The following is a 15709-nucleotide window of genomic DNA, read 5'->3' as shown; positions in this document are numbered from 1 at the left end:
CGATTCATATTCAAACCTAGTTTTATCATATATTCACTCTTCTGCCTCAAAATTAACATTTCTGTTCAAAAGTGTCGCATACCTAGATATCTTGGGCATTTTTCAAATTGTGTGTTTGTTTGATATAGTTTGGTTGGTTCAACAGTGTTTTAAAAACTGTTGAAAGTGTGTTAAATTAACATTTGTAAGAAATATTTTGCAAGAAACTGCCAATTGTCTTTCAAACTATGTCAATATTTAAATAAAACACATTAAAAAAAAAGCAAATTAGGACTCAATTTTAATATAAAAAACTTCTGACTAGAAGATTGTGTTGAATACACAATAATATATAATACAATAAATAATCATAAGAACATCTAGAATCAGTGGAGTGATAGTACTATCACTTTTATACTTATATCCACAACCGCTACAAGCACGTCTACCATTGTGCCGTGACAGCATCACCTGTTACCTGTAGGACAAAGCACATTCTCTTATAAACTTAACAAATTCCCAACAGAAACAGAACTACTTTCTGGCTTGCGACTTGAGTAGTTGCACTTGTGCTACCTCTTAGTCTTGCTAAATCAACGTTATGTTTGCATCCGTGAAGCACAGTTTACACTTTGCTTTATCGGGAGGGCAATCATCCCGAAACCAAAATACAGCCACACTTTTGATTTAAGCTTCTTAAGCGCATCTGATAATTTCAATTTGTCGGCAACAACTTGTTTAGCCATTTTGACGCTTTTTCTGAAAGTAGACCGTAACGCGCTTACTGATTGGATGACTAAAGTAATAAGCAGCCAATCGCGCGCGTCGTAATTACAGGTAAAGATAAAACCTATACCTTCCAGAATCAAATAGTCAGAATACAGCGAACTTTACATATCTATGTATATATATGTCTATATGTTAAAGAATCGAATCGAATTTGGTAGGTTTGGTATCGTAATCGAATCGACGCATTTCGAACCGATTTTCGATGCATCGGATCGAATCGTTGCAGCTCTAGGAATTAGTACTATATTTAGATCGAGGTCTCCCGGAAATGCAGGTTGTTTAGCAAATAAAGTTACAATTAATTATGCGTAGTAGAATTTCATGACGAAAGCTTTCTAACAATATGTATAAATTGTATATTCACTAAACCAACACACTAGATTTTTCTCTGATTTTAATTTTGTGTTTTTAAGTCTATCTGTAAATGCCGTCACTAGGGGGATATGGTTCTTTTACTTTGCACTTCACCTTGTAAACTAAATTATAGATTTCAATTTGATGGACCATCACAAAAATTGTTACAGAGCATCTTAAAATAATTTTGAAAAAACCGATCTATGCCTTACTAACAAATTCATTTTTGAATACTGTAAATCATACCTTTTCAATGAAAAACCAATCCAATGTATAACGATTTAAAAGGAATACTCTTTAATGTAATGTATTATTAGCATAATCTATGTGAATCAACTTTTATGAAGTAAGATTTAAAAGGAATAATTTATCTATAATGTAATAAATTATAAGCATGCTCTATGTGCATGAATAAATAATTATCAACTGATTTCTAATGCATTCTCATGATTGATTAAAAATTAAATGGTAAGTATGCATTAATGTTATAATACATAATATACAATTATTATTATTAGTTTCTGTTCCTTGAAACCAGATGAGTACATCTTTGTCTGGAATCATACCCAATATTTTGTGTTCACTTTTATCTGGAATAAAAAGCTTTGTTGATTTGGGATCATACCCACTTTTTTGTGTTATTTAACATTTTCTTACTCAGAAGCATAGTGAAAATGGCTATGTGCAACCAGCATAAAACCAGAACAGCCTGCGAGTAACTCGCAGTCTGTTCAGGTTTTATGCTGTTTGCTGCTCATCAGTATCTGAGGTTGTGAAATGAAGCCTTTAAAACTGAAATTCTGGTAAGAAAAGTCTTTAATTATGCCCCCCTTCGAAGAAGAGGGGGTATATTGCTTTGCACATGTCGGTCGGTCGGTCGGTCTGTCGGTCTGTCGGTCCGTCCACCAGGTGGTTTCCGGATGAAAACTCAACAACGCTTGGGGCTAGGATCATGAAACTTCATAGGTACATTGATCATGACTTGCAGATGACCCCTATTGATTTTGAGGTCACTAGGTCAAAGGTCAAGGTCACGGTGACCCGAAATAGTAAAATGGTTTCCGGATGATAACTCAAGAACGCATACGCCTAGGATCATGAAACTTCATGGGTAGATTGATCATGACTTGCAGATGACCCCTATTGATTTTGAGGTCACTAGGTCAAAGTTCAAGGTCACGGTGACCCGAAATAGTAAAATGGTTTCCGGATGATAACTCAAGAACCCATACGCCTAGGTTCATGAAACTTCATGGGTTGATTTATCATGACTCGCAGATGACCCCTATGGATTTTGAGGTCACTAGGTCAAAGGTCAAGGTCACGGTGACCCGAAATAGTAAAATGGTTTTCGGATGATAACTCAAGAACGCATACGCCTAGGATCATGAAACTTAATAGGTAGATTGATCATGACTCGCAGATGACCCCTATTGATTTTAAGGTCAAAGGTCTAGGTCACGGTGACCCGAAATAGTAAAATGATTTTCGGATGATAACTCAAGAATGCTTTTGCCTAGGATCATGACACTTTATAGGTAGATTGATCGTGACTCGCAGATGACCCCTATTGATTTTCAGGTCACTAGGTCAAAGGCCAAGGTCACAGTGACAAAAATCGTATTCACACAATGGCTGCCACTACAACAGACAGCCAATATGGGGGGCATGCATGTTTTACAAACAGCCCTTGTTGAATTTAACTTTCTATAAAGGAACTACAAATGCGTCAAAATACTTATCTAAGTTGTAAAGGGTTAAAACCAGATTAAAACTGTATGTTCGCATGACACCAACGAGTCTCTTCTCCTGGGTAACTAGATTAAAAGTTACTTGTCTGGGTCAATCTGGTCTGGGTCAATCTGGTTTTTATTTCAGATGGCCCAGCAACTTGCGCAGTCGTCAGGTTCCGGGCAGTCATTGACTACAAGGGGGTCGTCAATAGTGAGTGGAATTGTTATTGTTTTGCTGTTTTTCTGATTTCTGAAAAATGAAAAAAATATTTTCATGTTGATAAAAACAAACTAAAGTGTGATACAATAATGAAAACTAGAAACCAGGGTTGGTAACTGGGCCATGCATAGTTGAGATTGACCATATTGTCATAAGAGAAGTTCAGTATCAATTAGGAGTGAATCGGTGTAGAAATGAAGAAGTTTAAGTAAAAGGCAATTTTGGGTGGGTATGGCCTATGTGGGTGGGGCGCCTCAGGGTTGGTAATAGGGCCATGCAAAGTTGAGATTAACCGTATTGTCATGCATAGTTGAGATTGACCGTATCAATTTCAGTATCAATTTGAAGTGACAGGGCTTTTTTTGGCCCGATTTTATAGCCTAAATTTGGCTATGTTCCCAATCCCAGAAAGTATACTTTTTTCCCAAAATGTGGCAAAAAATTCTTAATTTCCAAAAACAATTTTTTTTTTTTTTTTTTGAAAGAAGTGTCTAATGCGTATTTTATCTCAATTTTAATTCAATTACATCAAACAAAGTATTATATGATTTTGTTCTTTTAAATTGAATGATAATAAAGAGTTATATCAAATTTAGTATTTCCCTAATCAGTGGACTTTTTGTGTGAAAAAAAAGGCTAATGAATTTATTTTCCCAATTTCATGAAAATGCCGATAAAATTCCCAATTCCAAAGCCATAGGCTATCTTCCCAAAAAGTGGAAAAAAACACCCAGAGTGAATCGGTGTAGAAATGAAGAAATTATAGTAAAAGGCAATTTTGGGTGGGTGTGGTCTATGTGGGCGGGGCGCCCAAGGGTTGGTTATGGGGCCATGCATAGTTGAGTTTGACCGTATTGTCATAAGAGAGTTTCAGTATCAATTTGAAGTAATTCTATCGGTGCAGAAATGAAGAAGTTAATGTAAAATAACATAAAAAAATGAGTGAAAATCTCTGACCCGGCCCCGCCCCAACCCCCATAACTTTTGACCCAGGGGTCAGATCAAAATTCCAAATAGTGCAGGGTCGCACATATGCTCATAGCTTCAATGTGTGTAAGTTTCAAGGTTCTAGTGCTTATAGTGTAGGAGGAGATAGTGGCCAGGACGGACAGACAGACAGACAGACAGACGGCGGAGATAACCACAATATCCCCACGCTTTTCAAAAAGCGTGGGGATAATAATCTCAGACTTTTTTTGCTTTTTTATTATGGCTATTTGAAACATGCTTATTGGGTCCTATCTTGCGTTGTTATGATTAATATTTACTAATAACAGTGTATTATGTAAAATTGGAATTAGACATTAGTTTTGGAAATGCTTTGTTCAGTGAAATAATCTGGTTTACAATACAATATGATTCAAATGCATGGCATGGACTCAGTTTTCTATTGATTTTTTATATGGAATAGTTGTTTAATGTATAAATTATGCACGTTGTATTATGCACTCATTGGGTTTTAACATAATTATGTTCTGTAGTATATGCTTACATGCTTCGTAACGTATCTACATAGTTGATTGTCACCAAATTGCAAGCGTATCTTTTAACCTGGCTATCATTGAGCAGTTTGCAACACCAACAGACAACTTATATGTTGTAAGTTGCCTCTGTGTTTAATATTCATTATGCGATAGTTTAAAGTCTGTTTTCATGGTTCATAATACTAACAATAATTGTTTTTGCCCCTTGTTCTCACAAGATTGTGTTTATCTTTTGAGATTTGCCTTTTTTCGGTTTTGCATTGTCTGTTGTGCAAAATCTTTTTATTCAAACTCAGTCATGTCCTAAACCTCGTGGCAGATTTAAATGAAACTTCACAGATGTTATTCTAGGGTAACCTCTCTTTCTAATTTTTATGCTCCCAAAGGAGGGCATATAGTGATTGGACTGTCCGTCCGTCTGTCTGTCTTTCCGTCACACTTTGCGTTTAGGTTTTGAAAAAGGCCATAACTTTTATGTCCCTTGAGATAAAACCTTGATATTTGGTATGCATGTGTATATGGACAAGGCCTTTCCATAGGCACAATTTTTTTTACCCCTGTGACCTTGACCTTGAACTTAGGGTCCGCGTTTAGGTTTCAAAATCTGTGTTTAGGTTTCGAAAAATGCTCATATCTTCTATGTCCCTTGAGATATAACCTTCATATTTGGTATGCATGTGTATATGGACAAGGCCTTTCCATACGCACACAAATGTTTACCCCTGTGACCTTGACCTTGAACTTAGGGTCCGCGTTTAGGTTTTGAAATCTGCATTTAGGTTTGCAAAAGATGCTCATAACTTCTATGTCCCTTGAGATATAACCTTCATATTTGGTATGCATGTGTATATGGACAAGGCCTTTCCATACGCACAACATTTTTTACCCCTGTGACCTTGACCTTGAACTTAGGGTCTGGGTTAAGGTTTCGAAATCTGCGTTTAGGTTTCGAAAAATGCTCATAATTTCTATCAAAGCGTTTATGGGGGGCATATGTCATCCTATGGTGACAGCTCTTGTTTGATATCATTTTGGTCTTCTGCATATGTGGGTCACAAGAAAGCTAAAACAATACTTTTAAGATGAAAACTTTAAGCATCTCTAACATTTGCTTAGGTTATAGGTTAAATATTTGTTGTACAACATTATTTTACATTTCGCTTCTTGTAAGTTTTTTAAAAGCGCATGTCTGGGGCCACATGATTATTAAGACTTATATAGTGGATACATTTTTATCTGAAATGTAAAGGGTAAGAGGTTTAATATTTGGAGTGTAACATTTTATATTTGTTCTCTACTATGTTCATTCAAATCTTGCCCCAGGGATAAAATATGGCCATGCCCAAAGGGTCACATGATTTAATATATACACTTATTTAGTAAATCACTATATGCAAGGATCATGGGTTTAAAATTTAGTGTGTCACACCATTTAGTGATCCTCTGCTAAGTTTGTTTGAATCATGTCTTGCAGTGAAATGCGACCAAGCCCCAGTTTTCACAGAATCTTTGTAGATGGTTTAGTAACTTACTTTTACTTTTTATTTTGTCAAGGTTTTGAACATTGGCTCTAAAATCAAAGTGCTTCAACCTGCAACTTTGAAACTTTATATGTAGCTGCACCTTGATGAGTTCTACATGCCACACCCATTTTAGGGTCACTAGGTCAAAGGTCAAGGTCACTGTGACCTCTAAAAAAAAAAAAATCTGACAAGCTTTCATCTATTCAAAACTGCACCCACAGCCGAGCGTGGCGACCATTATGCGGTGCTCTTGTTGTTAAATAAGTTGTTCCCTGCAGCAAGGCAAAGTCGTGTAATTTAGTCAGCATGTAACATCATGTAGTAGTCCTTCACTAAGTTAGACATATTTTTTCCAAAACACTTTAAAGCACACAGAGCATTGATATTTAGTATATGTCATCCGATTGTGGTGTTTTATATATAACAATTCTTCAAATCCTGTGCCGGGGTTTGAAACTTTTCCCCATTGCACAGGGGAGCCATCTAGGGCCATATGGAAATGATTGTACTACATGCTCATTATTTAGAAGTTTTCCTGTTAGAAGTCACGGCGACTTCAAAATAAGGTGGTTGGACTGTTGTTTAAATAAAGAGGTTTTACTGCTTTTGATAGAGTCGCCTTTTGCATAATGAATTTGCATATACAGAGAAACAAATAGTTATGTCAATGAAATGTTTAGCTGTCCAAAAGGCGGTTATAAAAGATCAATCGATCGTATTGCTGAAAAATAGCAAAATAAATATTCAAAAGATGAAAAATTTAACAATAAAAGCTTCTTTAGAATAAAATCTTAAAGTAATAAAAACTATAGTTTTGTTATTTGTTGCCATTTTATTGTGTGTCAATAAAGGAAAAAATGTTTTTTTAGGAAAAGCCTAAACAGAAGCAGGTACAAAGTTTTGTTGTCCTTAATTTCTTGTTCCTTTTACTGTTTGTTTGTTTAGTTGAATTATTCACAGAGCTTAACAGAATAACAGTATGTCAGTCATTTAACAAAGGGTAGTTTAATGTAACGTCACCCTTTTCTTAGTTTCAGTCTCTGTGAAGATTACCACATCTTGTTGCCAGTTATGGTTTTGAGACTTTTCGCAGAGACTGGTTTCACCAGCACATATTCCAGAACAGACAAGTCTCCTATTTGAAGTAGGGGTACAGGAAAAGTCTGTAGGAACGAGGGAAAGATCAAGAGTGGAATAGCTTCATGCTTCTTCCCCCCCCCCCCCCCCAGCCCTCTGATGACTTGTCAACACAAGATTTGAAAACTATATATTTGTATGCCCCCGGATCAAATAATCGGGGGTATATTGTTTTTGGCCTGTCTGTCTGTGTGTCTGTCAGTCTGTGTGTCTGTCACTGTTAACCTTGGTCATAACTTTTGCAATATTGAAGATAGCAACTTGATATTTGGAATGCATGTGCTTCTCATGGAGCTGCACATTTTGAGTGGTGAAAGGCCAAGGTCATCCATTAAGGTCAAAGGTCAAATTTATGGCATCAAAGCGGCGCAGTAGGGGGCAATGTGTTTCTGACAAACACATCTCTTGTTCAAATATTTAATGGCAAAAGAGAAGTTTAAGCTTGAAAACATTTATACTAAGTTTCAGACTAAGAAATTCACTGTATATGACAAATTATTATAAAATATTGCAAGACTGGTCTGGCTGTCCCCTTATTAGAAGCACCCTGTACTGCGTGTGATCCTATATATTCTTCCTATCAGAATTGATACATGTATAATGACCAATTCTTACACAAGTAAATTTGCTTTTGTTGGAGCGAACAAGCAATTCTTTTGTTTGAAGTCCGAAGCTCAATCAACTGAGCTTGCTAGTGCGACCTTTTGATTTGGTTTTTGTTAAACAATTCTTTGAAAGTTTTTGATGTTAAGATTATTTTCTGTTTTGTGTTTTTGGCTCACTTGATCTGGAAGTGCTGATGGTAAGCTATTGTGGTCTGTCCATGTGCAGTGGCTAGCATTGTACTTTGTAATCATTATCAGTCAATGAACGACTTTGGCATTGCAATGAGCATTTGCCTGTGACTTACACCTTGTAAAAATGAGATGGTAATAGAGTAAACTAGAGGTGATAGGAATGTAAATCTTTGCGAAAGACATTGTGCTCTTTGTACAAAGGGAGTTAACTATTGTGCTATGGGAAATGGGACTTGAAGGAGTTGTTTCCCTTATATATAAATGCAGTGTCCTGTTCTTTGAAGTACATGTAGCTGTTTAACACAGCTCTCCACCTCAGATGATCTTTATAAAATGCAAGCAGACCGGAAATAAAACACATCATTGGCTGATTTGAGCATAATCCCCCGAAACATTAGCAACATCACCGCGTCTTTGGAGTATAGGATGATACACTGCGCTGTGTAGGGAAATGCAAACTTCTCTCTTTTGTTCTTGTGAAACATTTACGAACACATTTTGGCCCAGTTACCATTACGCATTACCGGTAAGTTCCATTCCCAAATCCTTAAGACTTTTAGGGTCTGTGCTGGGTCAGTAAATCGTCAGGCGAAGATGGAATGTACTATCAATAAATTCCTTATGTTAATAATAGAGTATTCCTTTCAAGATATCAAATAGCATAAATTTTAGCAAAAGAAACCAATGAAAACCTATTGGAAAATGCCAAAGTCAGATATGTTCCGAATATCTTTTTAAAGATATTTCTTCTTTTTAGTACATTATTATTACATAACTTATCATTATCAAGACAACCATTATCATAATCAACTGCTCAACCATCTTTTTCATAATCATCATCTTCTGTATCATCGTCATCATCATCTTCAACAAGAACAAAATAACAGCAGCAGCATCATCTTTAATCATCAACATCAAGAACATCATCATCTTCCTTCTCATCATCACTTAAAATAAGCTTAAATATTGATTTATTAGACCATTTCTTGGTGTATTTTTCTATATTTTGATACTGAATAATAAATACTGCTACCATGTAGTTGTTCATCAACTTAATAATCAGGTATGTTCACTCAAGATTGTTTAGTTTAAATTAAATGTCAATTGTGACCAAAACACAAATCAGCGCATCTGCCGGTTTTATACAAATCTCTTTCACTATAACAAAAGTAGGCATACAGTCTCAGCAAAAATGTCCCAGCGTTTTTATCAACAAATGTAGCTCAGGGTATTTGCCAACAAAGCAGCTTGCTGTCTTTTCATCAAGAAATTTAGCTCAGGGTTTACAATATGGAAGAACACCATGCTTGATTCAGACCAAAAGTATTGGAATATTTGTCTGGGCATTGATAAAGAAACCACCTTGAACTCTCCAATGAATGAAGTTTGGATTATATAAATAGCATGATATTTGTGATTATTTTGTCGTGTTTTTGTCTTTTGCAATAATTGCAAAAACATGTGAAAGTTGTGGCATGAAATACTAGGTTACTTTGACAGCATTATATTACAATCATAAATTTTCTGGGATGTTTAAAAGTGTGGTTATATAAATATGATCATGGTTTATGGATTTATGAGTGCTTACACGAGTATTATTTTTGATGTTTTATATGTCTTAAATTATACTATAATATTAATTATTGAATGTTTCAAGCAACTATGCTTATATTTTTATTGCATGTTGACTTTACTGATTGTGACTGATACACAAATGGTTAAGATATTTTCGCTGGATAAAAATCATTCTTGTTTTTGTTCTATAAAAGATAAACACTTCAAAATGAAAATCTACTCAAACTTTATCTGTAGTTAAAAAGTGCTTAAAAGTGCTACATGTATTGTAAAGTGCTATTGGCCTGCATAATCATGTGGTATGCAGTTTTTGTTTACAAGTGTTCCGGGTTGATGCATTTATATAGTTGTCTCCCACACTGACACAAGGATCGAAAATTTCCTGGTTTAAACCTGGGTTTTGCAGTAACTAAGTTTTTAAACATATATACATGTTGTATGTTATTTGCTTTTGCAATGGATGGACACTTAAAAGATGATGGTATTTTCTTTAAGCAAAGAGACTAGTTTCTATTTTAATTCTGTGTTAACGTCTCTGCACAACTAAAAAGATATACAATTTCACATTTTAACTTTGATAGTAACTGTTTTTGATTGTTGTGAATTGAGAACATGTTTTTTTCCATGGAAATTATATTGCAGGGACTTAAGGCCAGATACATTGATGACTGTATAAATTTGGCTCCAAGCCACCACTTTAAAGTTACAAACTATAGAGTTTCTGTATTTTGAAAGTTATTTCTGATGCTAAAGGAAATTAAAGATTACTTATCTAATTTCAATTTTGGTATTTTTAGGTTCCCAACTGGGACATTAATGCAAATGTTTTATTGAACTCCATGGAAATTTTTTTAAAGCAAAATTAGCAATTTGATTTGATTGATTTTGGTAATGATCAATTTTATTTGATATTTGTTCTGGATTATGTCCAATTAAGGTAGTTTATTTACACAAACAGAACTATCATACATTTTAAAATTGCTACTTCAAATTGGTCGTATGAGGAAATTATAAATGTAAAGTCTGTAGCATCTTTTTTACCATATGAAACCATGTAATAATAATAATAGCAGCAGTAATTGATGTGATGTTACAATCCAAAATGGGGGAAATCTGTGTAATTGCAACTGAATATTGAATATATGAGAACTGTTATAAGGAAACTTCATAGGTACATTGATCATGACTCGCAGATGACCCCTATTGATTTTGAGGTCACTAGATCAAAAGTCAAGGTCACTGTCACCCGAAATAGTAAAATGGTTTCCGGATGATAATTCAAGAACGCTTATGCCTAGGATCATGAAACTTGATAGGTAGATTGATCATGACTCGCAGATGACCCCTATTGATTTTCAGGTCACTAGGTCAAAGGTCAAGGTCATGGTGACCCGAAATAGTAAAATGGTTTCCGGATGATAACTCAAGAATGCTTATGCCTAGGATCATGAAACTTGATAGGTACATTGATCATGACTCAAAGATGACCCCTATTGATTTTGAGGTCACTCGGTCAAAGGTCAAGGTCACGGTGACCCGAAATAGTAAAATGGTTTCCGGATGATAACTCAAGAACGCTTATGCCTAGGATCATGAAACTTGATAGGTAGATTGATCATGACTCGCAGATGGCCCCTATTGATTTTCAGGTCACTAGGTCAAATGTCAAGGTCATGGTGACCCGAAATAGTAAAATGGTTTCCGGATGATAACTCAAGAACGCTTTGGCCTAGGATCATGAAACTAGATAGGTAGATTGACCATGACTCGCAGATGACCCCTATTGATTTTCAGGTCACTAGGTCAAGGTCACAGTGACCCGAAATAGTAAAATGGTTTCCGGATGATAACTCAAGAACGCTTATGCCTAGGATCATGAAACTTGATAGGTAGTTTGATCATGACTGGCAGATGACCCCTATTGATTTTCAGGTCACTAGGTCAAAGTTCAAGGTCAAGGTGACCCGAAATAGTAAAATGGTTTCCCGATGATAACTCAAGAACGCTTATGCCTAGGATCATGAAACTTCATAGGTACATTGATCATGACTGGCAGATGACCCCTGTTGATTTTCAGGTCAAAGGTCAAGGTCACGGTTACCAGAAATAGTAAAATGGTTTCTGGATGATAACTCAAAAATGCTTATGCCTAGGATCATGAAACTTGATAGGTAGATTGATCATGATTGATCATGACTCGCAGATGACCCCTATTGATTTTGAGGTCACTCGGTCAAAGGTCAAAGTCACGGTGACCCGAAATGGTAAAATGGTTTCCGGATGATAACTCAAGAACGCTTATGCCTAGGATCATGAAACTTGATAGGTTCATTGATCATGACTGGCAGATGACCTCTATTGATTTTCAGGTCACAAAGTCAGAGGTCAAGGTCACAGTGACCCGAAATAGTAAAATGGTTTCCCGATGATAACTCAAGAAAGCTTATGGCTATGATCATGAAACTTAATAGGTACATTGATCATGACTCGCAGATGACCCCTATTGATTTTCAGATCACTAGGTCAAAGGTCAAGGTCACAGTGACAAAAACATATTTACAAAATGGCTGTCAGTACATATGGGGGGCATGCATGTTTTACAAACAGCCCTTGTTCTTATTGATGTGGTATTCTGCGTTGTAAATTAAAGTTTACGAAATATTTAGCAAACAATAAAAGATTCTCAGTGATTTTATGTTTTCAACCGTCATGTATCTTTTTTCCTGCATTTTTAGGGCTCACACTGGACCATTTGTATTTGAGTCAATCAGTTTCCATTTGTTGAAAACTGGTAAGCAAACACAAATATTAATCCAAATACTAGATCCAAGTTTTAAAAGTTTCAGTTCCAACCCTTAGAAACCTATGAGCAGCAAACAGCATAAAACCTTAACAGACTGCGAGTTACTCACAGGCTGTTCTGGTTTTATGCTGTTTGCACATGGCCATTTCCACTTTGCTTCTAAGTGGGAAAGGGTTAACTATTGCATTTTTGATTTCATTTAATGAAAACAAATTTCTCATAAATGATTTAAATGATTATATTGGGATACAACAAATATGACAAAGATATTCCATTAACCTATTTAAGATTTAGAGTTAAAAAGAACACTATTTAATAGGCTATTTGTCTTTCACCACACCAAAGGAAATAAATAACAAAGATCAAGCATTAAACAACACCTTATTAACAACGAGAAAATCCTTTACAAGATATATAGATGTGCATTCAAAATTTTAAGGTTAAAGGACTTGCAGATTGGTGTTTGTGAACTTGCACTATTGAGTGAGTTTTCTTTATGCAAAACAATAACCCCCCCCCCCCCCCCCCCCCCCCCCAGCATAACACAGGAGCTGTTTGCATCTCATCAGAAATTTATTTATATTAAATTTTACTTTCTTAGGGACTACAAATGCTTCAAAATAGGTATCTAAGTGGTAAAGAGTTGAAGGGCTTGAAGTGCCTCCTGTTGTTTGAATTGACAATTTTAAGGATGGGCAGCAAGGCTCAATTTGATGTACAGTACAGCCAAAGCGGAACAAACGTATTTCGCGATCCGCGGCGGCAAGACGAAACGAGTCGATGCCGCGTCAGTCGTTGAAGCCGCGTCAGTATGCGGCAGCAAGTCGCATTTCGCCGCGAAACTTCGCATCTGTCCGCCGAGGCATGCCGCGATCCGCGACATGATGCCGAGTCGATGCGCATCATGAAATAAAAAATCTTCTTAAAAATTATTAGTTACATGTAGTTAACAAATTTTGAAAGAACAATTATAATAATAATTGAAATCGTAATAAATTTATTGTGCGCGGATTGTATTAGCATATACATGTAAGCATAGTTAATGTGTCTGGCCAATTATTAAGTTTGTTTCCCGCCCGTAGCGTATGCATTTCACACATAAACAAGGTCACGTAAATATGTTTTCGCACATACAAGTGGTCAAGGCTCCAGCATATGGTGGATTTATAAATCAATTGCATGTTGATTCCGCTATTATATTTTAGCTGAGAAAATTAGCAGTTTGAAGCCACATCAATAATCAAGACGGTGACGACGTATTTGTAGTTTTGTTAATTATCAGCTTATTATAACTATTGTTTGAATATGCGTATATAAACACGTTTTATTTTGTTCATATTATACAGTTAATATCGCTACTAATTACCCGATAATCCCGTATATTCCAGTTTTAAAGCAAATGCTGGTAAATATTTACGATACACAAACATTCTCGATATTTCCTTAAGTATCAAATACATTTTGGCATTTGTTACTATTTATAGAGATGATGAAATAACGTCTAATCGGGGCGTTTTTTTTCTCCACTGAACACGCGATTTACGCCTGACGTGATGTTCATGTATTTATACAACACAAAATACACCCAAACTTTCCAAACAACGTTCTACATGTCTGCATAATTTTCGCGCGCTTTTTATGAAACAAAGGATATTTGAATACTGTTTATTTGACGCTAGAATTTGCCAAAGGAGGTGTTAGCATTAAAATTCGGAAGTGTGTTTCGGATTGCAAATTTAATAATGATAATCGAACGAAACATAAACAGTTGCGCGTAATTAATTCTACGCTACACATACATGTATGTACATGTAGGTGGATATCTTTTCACTCGATCCGCCGCGTACGTATGCGGCGGATTTACTCCGCGAAAGTACGCGAGGTTAATACATACTCGGCGTCGTTGCGCGGATCGATGCCGAGTGCCACGGCGATACGCCGTGTGAACACACGATTAGGCCGCCGCGGACTAATAATCTGGCCGTGGCGTAGCCGCGGATTATGTTTGTGCCGCTTTGGCTGTACTGTAAGAAGGTAAAATTGGGAGTAAAGAAACATGCCGTAGGCGAATTTCTTGTCCATGAAGTCATTGTCTAGATAAGGGGTTTTAATCATTGGTCAAACAAAAGGTGGTGTGAGTACCTTATGATGAAATATTGGGAGTTTAATAGGTTTTAATGTTCTGTGCCTCTGAAAGGTTACAATGAGGGTATGGAAAATTTAACTGTTAATTGGAGTACTTGTGATCCGTTGTGATTTCGGGGTTGTGAGTTCTAAGTCTTCATAAAATATGCCATTTATTTTTCAATAAGTCCAGAACAGGATTTAAGGAACTCTCATGATTGTATGTGCCTTTTTCCTGTTTTGTTTATAATCATATAAGTCTTGGTTTTGACATAATGGTTGTTCTTACATGTTGAAGTATATTTTATTGTTGAGTTATAATAAGTGAATAGTAGTCACATATTGTTGATGATACTATCTGATTAAGTTTCCGTGATCCTGCTCATGCACATTTGCTTTGAAGTGTGTACTTCCGATCTCTGAAGTAATTTGCTATATCTCATTATAGTTTGTTGTTGTTGGTGCTGGAGAAACGCCTTTACTTAAGGATACGTGAGGGTTTTGGTTAGTTAATTAATAGAAGTATTGAAAATGCTTTTTATTTAACAAAAATCCTTTGATTTTTAGGATTTTTAAACATGGCATGTGTACAAATTTATATGGATGGACATTAGCAGATGTGGGCAACTAGCCTTTGGCCCGTTAAGATTATGGTGGGCCACTTATTATTTCCCCTGAAGATTGTGTGGGCAGCTAGATTTTGGCCACTAAAGATTGTGGTGGGCCACTAGATTTTTGCCCCTAAAGATTGTGGTGGGCCACTGGATTTTTGCTTTAATGATTGTTAGGGGGGGGGGGCACTAGATTTTGGTCTCTAAAGATTGTGAGGACCTTTAGATGTTGGTTCTTAAAGATTGTTTGGGGCCACTGGATTTTGCCCCTAAAGATTGTGGTAGGTAGAGCTGTAACGATTCGGTTCGATGCATCGAAAAACCGGTTCAATGCAGCCAATTCGATTTCGATACCAATACTGCAAATTTCGATTCAATTCACTGCAATCCCGATTGATCCCTATTTTAAACCATACTTTCCAAATCCGTAGTCTAAACGTTCTTGTCATTTGTAATACGTCTTTTGATTGGTCAATAGCAAATATGGCATCCAATGATTGAATGAATAACATGCTGAGCATTACATCAGTCGGTAAAATGGCTTCTTCAATCACGCCGAAAGACGCACCGTCAAAACTAA

The 15709-nt window shown here is 36.1% G+C and overlaps 1 protein-coding gene across 8 annotated transcripts in view; it reads left to right on the top strand.

Moving 5' to 3' along the window:
* Positions 1 to 15709, top strand: part of LOC127848826 (pyruvate kinase PKM-like) — a 100970-nt gene that overhangs the window by 29981 nt on the left and 55280 nt on the right. For 5 of the 8 annotated variants that reach the window (XM_052381469.1, XM_052381471.1, XM_052381474.1 and 2 more), the window contains exons 2-3: positions 3001 to 3066; positions 6952 to 6972. Coding sequence is in view for 5 of the 8 variants with exons in the window: in XM_052381471.1 (XP_052237431.1) it covers positions 3001 to 3066; positions 6952 to 6972 (87 nt within the window). In the remaining 3 variants the exon portion in view is untranslated. Of the gene's footprint in view, positions 1 to 3000; positions 3067 to 6951; positions 6973 to 9276; positions 9401 to 15709 lie in introns of those variants that run through there. The other 3 variants (XM_052381472.1, XM_052381476.1, XM_052381470.1) reach the window with 2 other exon arrangements.

Source organism: Dreissena polymorpha, chromosome 10 (assembly GCF_020536995.1).
Source record: "Dreissena polymorpha isolate Duluth1 chromosome 10, UMN_Dpol_1.0, whole genome shotgun sequence".
NCBI lineage: Eukaryota > Metazoa > Mollusca > Bivalvia > Myida > Dreissenidae > Dreissena > Dreissena polymorpha.
The sequence above is the reverse complement of the archived record's forward strand: the minus strand, read 5'-3'. Positions and strand labels throughout refer to the sequence as shown.